Genomic DNA, 6,173 nt, shown 5'->3' with positions numbered 1-6,173 from the left:
TTGAAAAGAAACACCCACCCAATACAATGATAGAGCTTAGAAGAGCCAGGACAATTTTTAATATAACTCCGATTGGATTCGTCTGAAATAAGAAAGTCATATACACCTAGGATGGCTTGAGGGTGAGTAAAACATGCTTATTCTCGTTTTTGGGTGAACTAACCCTTTAACAACAGCATGAACTGATGGTGATATCTGTGGACTCAAGGTAATCAGTGAACCTAGCTTGTTGTTTTTATTAATGCCTTTTTATTCAATTGTAATATCTGAATGATATTGATAAAAAGAAGAAGAAAAATCTTTTAGATATCAATCTGTAAGTTATGCTCATCTTTGGTATATCCTTTGATGGCATCTTGAGTAAAACAGCTGCATATTTAACCAAGACCAATCAGGAATGACACAGCCTTGTTTTACAGAATATGAAAGTTTGTTGCAGATAACCCCTATTATAACCCAGACAAGAGTTCCTATATACAAATGCAAATATTAAGTAATATCTGACTGCTAGAGGATGACATTGATGAACCAGAATCAAATATTCCAGAAAGCCGTCCAATAAAGTCCCTAAATAAGTAATTTGCCACATAATGTAACCTTGATCTAACAAAAGATTGTTTTGTTTATCTAAATGAACGATTTCAGAGAGCAATCTGAAACATAATGTTTGAATATACTCATACTATTATTTGTTTTTATCCAGTTCATATTAGATTTGGAAAACTGCTGACTTTTCAGTCCGTTTGGGTTTGTAAATCGCAGGGAATTCCCTGCATTCCCAGTAAATAGAACACAAAGTTATTTCTGATTTTCCAGTCCAATACTGCTTACTAATTTCTATTCAAAATTAAATGTAGCCAACACGATTTATGTGGAAGTCAGTACCCTTACATTACAATGCTGCATATGTGACATTTAAATGCATGGAAATTGCACTGTAATGTAGGTTTACTTACTGAGCAACTGCAGATCCAGAAGTAAGATTATTTTCTTATGTTTTTCTCCATAATGTATTTTATTTATTTTTTTTAACTCCTTTGCATGAATCATCTGGATGCAGAATCTCCTGACAGGTGTTTCCCCAGTAGCTTCTGTTTGTTTTGAACATTTTGGATGCACAGTAGCTGCCGCATGATGCACTGACTTTTTATTGTTATTCTTTTTTTATACATTCCTTGACTTGTCCTACCAGTCATTTTTAATTACATGCCACATAGTGCACAGCATAGTGCACATTCAAGAGGAAGCACATAAAAATATAACGCTCAGGCAAAAACTGTTAAAATGAGCACACATATGAATATAAATGTCGAGCCAGAGGATGAAACATCTTCACCGATGTGCCATTTCCCTAGAGCAAAGCTTTAATCTATATGAAAACTATGGCACCGGTATTAATATCCTTGAATCCCTTATGTAAAAACAAGACAATTAAAGTGGACCGTGAAAATTAAGGACAGCCTTTTAACAAGGAAACCTGCATTAAATACGTAGATAAATCCATTAGGAATGGCTATAAAATGCAAACATTCAATGTTCATCTGTCTTGGTAACCTGATAATTGGTCTGAATGAAGTGATATTAAAGGGGTTTGTTTAATAGGGATGTTTTTAACACATCAAGCCACAAAATCATTTATGTTTTTAATTCAGCAGTGATTTTCCATGTATAATGAATTATCATTCATCATTACATCAAGAACAGTAATGAGATTTTAGTTTGTTTTGTTTCCTCCATGTCTCAAGGAGACAAACTGGTCTCTGTATATAGTCTGGAAAGTCAAAAATAGACATTTCGTCAAGATGAAGAAGGCCTCTTATCAGAGCTCAAAAGCGGTGCACAATGCTGTTCACCATTTTGATTGTCCAGGCCAATCTCAGAGGGAGCATATTGGTTTGAGCCATTTCCTGAGCTAGATTACCTTCCTCTGGGCTCTTGAGATGCAGTATGAGCCTCTAAATTGGGAGCCCGCTAATAGTTAATCACAACCACAGAAGAAACAGAGGAATGTAAAATTGTTTTGGTGTGAAAGTCAAAGTATTTTTCACAGTATTATTATATTATTGTTTTTATATTGTGCATTACAGTGATATAAAGTAGAGAAACTTCTCAAACTATATATGTATTTGGAGAAGTTTCATAATTGAATGAAGTCCTGTTAGTTCTGAAACTCCTGTGCATACTGAGGTGTTCATAGAACTTGAGGTAAAATAAAAATATTAATAATGCTTTTTAAATTAAATTAAATCAAATTAAGCCACAATTCCCCATGTCCAATGTTATGTTTTTTTTTTTTTTTTTTTTTTTTTTTTTTTTTTATGTAAGTCAAAAAGAGCAAAGTGTTTGTTTTCTTAATATGTTGATAAAATGATATGAAAACACGTGAAATAAATACGCTAAAATGCCACATACAGACCACAGTAGGTATAAAACACAACAAGTGTAAAATCCAATTTCTGATCATTGTGGTGGGTGAGGAAATGCTTTCTGACATCACACGGCAACAAGTTACTAAACATGACAACAAAATGAACAACAGTGTAACTAAAACTGTAAAACAGTCAAACAACAATCTTAATAATTATTCATGCCCTGGTGCATGCTGGGAAAAGGTGAATGGGATTGAAACAGAAAACCGTCCATAATGCAACTCACCTGCTATGCTTGTTGTTTTGATGTAATATATCAGTTTGTGTGAATAGATAATCTTATTTTCCTGAAAGTTGTAAGTTAGAAATTAGAAGTAAATAAACAACATAACTAAATAAAAACTATAAGTAATAATAATTAACATAATAATAATAATAATCATTTAGTTTTCAGCTTTACTTACTAACTAAATAAAAGCTTCAACTGATGTCTTTGAAAAATAACACAGCTGCAACTATAAAACCCTAAAACCCACTGATAATATCCTAGTATGCAATTCCAGATTTTAAATGATTCAAGTGTGTGTCTTGCTGAGAGTTAACTGGAAGGTGGATGGTCCTGCTGGGTCTGTATGAAACTTGAGCTCTGAGATGAATGCACAATGGAAGTTAATTAGAATTGTCTTTCTGTAGAAAAACTCTCTTTTTGGTCTGTAAACTGAAAACCACATACATCTTAAGGTGCTGCTGATTTTTTTCCAGATAATTAAAAATACACAGTCTTTGGCCATCTGTGCACTCATAAAAATGTCTGTGAGTACACTAATTTACTGCGCTGGGAATTTTATGATCTAACTTCTTTAATGAGATGTATATAAGTCTATGTCAAACAACAAGCTGCTAACTCCACAATAAATTTTAATAGAAGAGGAATATCTACATTGGCCTCATTTTCCTTTACATTTGTAACATAATGAGACCTGCCAATAATATCTACTTTATGCACCATCTGAGGACCAATAGTAGTGCAGAGATTTGAACTATGAGGTCATCAGATGCCTTTCATGATTAGGGGGGTTAAGATCTTATATTGCTATCATAAATAACACCATGACAACCACAATATTAATTTGACAAATAAGTAATTAAAGTGTACAGAGGTAAACATTTGCTTGTTAAAGATTAGAAATGTAGGGCCCAATTCTATTTTATTAGATTCCATACTCTCTCTCTCTCTCACACACATAAAAGGTTTGTCATAGAAATAAAAATAATAAAAAAGAAGCAGCTAAATTCTATAAATGGATCTATGCTCTACTCTCAACTCTGAATGAAAATGGATGTCACATTGAACAGGAAAACACAATGAAACTTTAAGAATATTTTGATAGATAGATAAAGAAAGACAGATGAGCTGCCCTTTCTAAGTAAATTCTAATGAGAGAGAGAAAAAAAAACAGTAAACTTTTATGTTTTAAAGCTTTGATCCAAATGGTGCTTAAAATGGTGCTTAAAAAAGAATTTTAAAAAATCTAAAACAAAGTAAATTTCTCATAAAATGAATTGAATGTATTTGGGCAAACAACATTATCTCAAATCTAGAAATTCATTGCATTTTACTTTCTCTGCTATATTTACTGCCAATGCTTGACAAAGGCAAGAATCAATTCTAAATCAATTCTAATATTATTTTAATTATATTTACATATACATTATCTCACCGGGTTTAAAACTGTAAGTGGATCAGAAAAAGAAGCAGTCAACCTTTATCCTCTTCAGTTCACTTATGGCTTATGACAGGCCTTATTACAATACTCACACCTCAAATTACCCTTAATGACACAGTCCAGTACACATGTGCACATAGAGTTCAGCACTCTCATGCTTGCTTAAGAGTCATGGCTTGCAACTTCTTAAACTTTTAAAATAATTATGCTGTAAGGTCTATGATCTAATACCATAAACATTCTGTATCTTTGGTCTGTTGAGAACAGTCGAAGACCTTAATTTGTATGCATGATTTTTAACCATTCATTTGTGCACCAGCTTCCTTTTATGAATTTTATATGTGTTATATTTATAGAATGTTATATTATATGTTATATTCATATTACAAATCAGGGAATTAATGCAGGTGCACAAAATAATATGTGGCTGACAGAAATGTATTTTCTTTATTTAAAAGCTGGAACACTTATAGTTTCTCTAAAGCAAGTCCAGCTAATGTAGTACATTTTAATGCATGTCTGTTAATATTTCTGTGTTGATCTTTATGTTCCCATTTGTATGCAGCTCTGTTGGTGTTTTATGTATGCATATGCATATGTGTACATCAGACACAGGGCAGGCAAGCACTGTGTGTGTGTGCTCGCAGATGTGTTATGTGCATGAGAGTGTGTGTTTTAATGGGCCAGCAGTTGTAGAAACCAAAGCTAATTTAATATTACTATCGCCTTGCTTCAGTCCACTCATTCAGGTATGTCATTATCATAATCGGAAAAGATTGTAGGTCTTATCCAAAAAAAAAAAAAAAGAAAAAAGAAAAGAAAAATGCCGAACAGACAATGATTCAAGGTTGCAAAAATAAATAATGTATTTAGAGCAGCATACATAATTGTTTATCATCCAGTCTTGAGACATCTGAGAATATTTCTTGAACTCTTGAGTGTTGCTTCAGCACCATGGACAGCGCCGTTATATTCGCTATTGCATGGTAGTCAAAGCAAAGAAAAATGTGCATGCACAATTCATTAATACGATTTTTATCATTCATTAAAAAAATAATCAAGGTTAATAATAATAATAAAAAGATTGAGTAAATAAGTGTACAATACAATATTTTATTAGGCGGAACATTATATAGGGATTTTTCTTTTTCCACAACTTACATCTGTGAGCATTGTCACTGAACACTAAATCAATCAAAGCTACTTATTATCCGGAATGTAGAACACATCATAATGTAAATATGTATTTTATAAATTAGATAGATGTCTAGCAAAAAGTTCTTAAGACGTCTTCATTGGCTGATATATGTTTTTTTTTTTTTTTTTCTCATTATATTCACTGTATAGCAGGTGGCCTACATTTGGCATATTTTCAGTATGTTCTGCATCCAAATGACACATCATTGACAGCACAAAACAGGAATCTTCCATTCGTGCAAAAATGCTTTGGGGCCATAAAGCACTTCCGCAGCTCCACACCACACACCTCACTGGACGGAAGCCGAATCATTAAGGCTATACAAACACAAAATAAAGCACTGATAAATACACCTAGTTCAGGATTTGAAGTTCGTCTTCGTCTTAAATATCTTCTCGTTTATATTGTGGTCCAGTTAATTGTCAGTTGCGAATTGTTTCCCATCGATAAAATCCAAACAATCGCGACTGAAAATCGCTGCGGCCAAAAAAGGCGGGAACTCCCTGTGGACGCGTCCATATACAATTTTGCTAGATTTCAGTTTTGTTCAAAGAACTAATGCTCGTTCTTCCTCGGTCACTTGGAAACTATTACTTGCAGTAACACGTCTGCGAGTCAGTTAAAGAGGAAAGACTAAAAATCCAGAGAACGTGGAGTATTTCCATCCGCCCATTAGATTCCCTCGTTCCAACTTGAGATAGACTCGATCCTCGCGCTCCACCATCAGTAGAACTCCGTTACTCGCCGCCTCCCGAGTGACATCCTGATCTCCAGCAAAAGCAGATATGACCGGGTATTCGTTCTGCATCAGGTTAACCTGAATAACATGACACAACGCACTTTAGTCCTTTGAAAGCAGAGAATAGACTTTCTACAAGG

At 33.7% G+C, this 6,173-nt stretch overlaps 1 protein-coding gene across 2 annotated transcripts in view; it reads right to left on the bottom strand.

The window, feature by feature from the left end:
• Positions 1 to 5,189: 5,189 nt before the first annotated feature.
• The window catches only part of LOC128012867 (cerebellin-2-like), a 636,721-nt gene continuing 635,737 nt past the window's right edge, over positions 5,190 to 6,173 (bottom strand). For both annotated transcript variants that reach the window (XM_052595440.1, XM_052595439.1), the window contains exon 4: positions 5,190 to 6,111. In XM_052595440.1, coding sequence (XP_052451400.1) covers positions 5,914 to 6,111 — 198 coding nt within the window. In that variant the 3' untranslated portion in view covers positions 5,190 to 5,913. The remainder of the gene's footprint in view (positions 6,112 to 6,173) is intronic.

This window comes from Carassius gibelio, chromosome B24 (genome assembly GCF_023724105.1).
Source record: "Carassius gibelio isolate Cgi1373 ecotype wild population from Czech Republic chromosome B24, carGib1.2-hapl.c, whole genome shotgun sequence".
In the NCBI taxonomy this organism is placed as follows: Eukaryota; Metazoa; Chordata; class Actinopteri; order Cypriniformes; family Cyprinidae; genus Carassius; species Carassius gibelio.
This window is presented reverse-complemented; position numbering and strand designations above follow the sequence as displayed.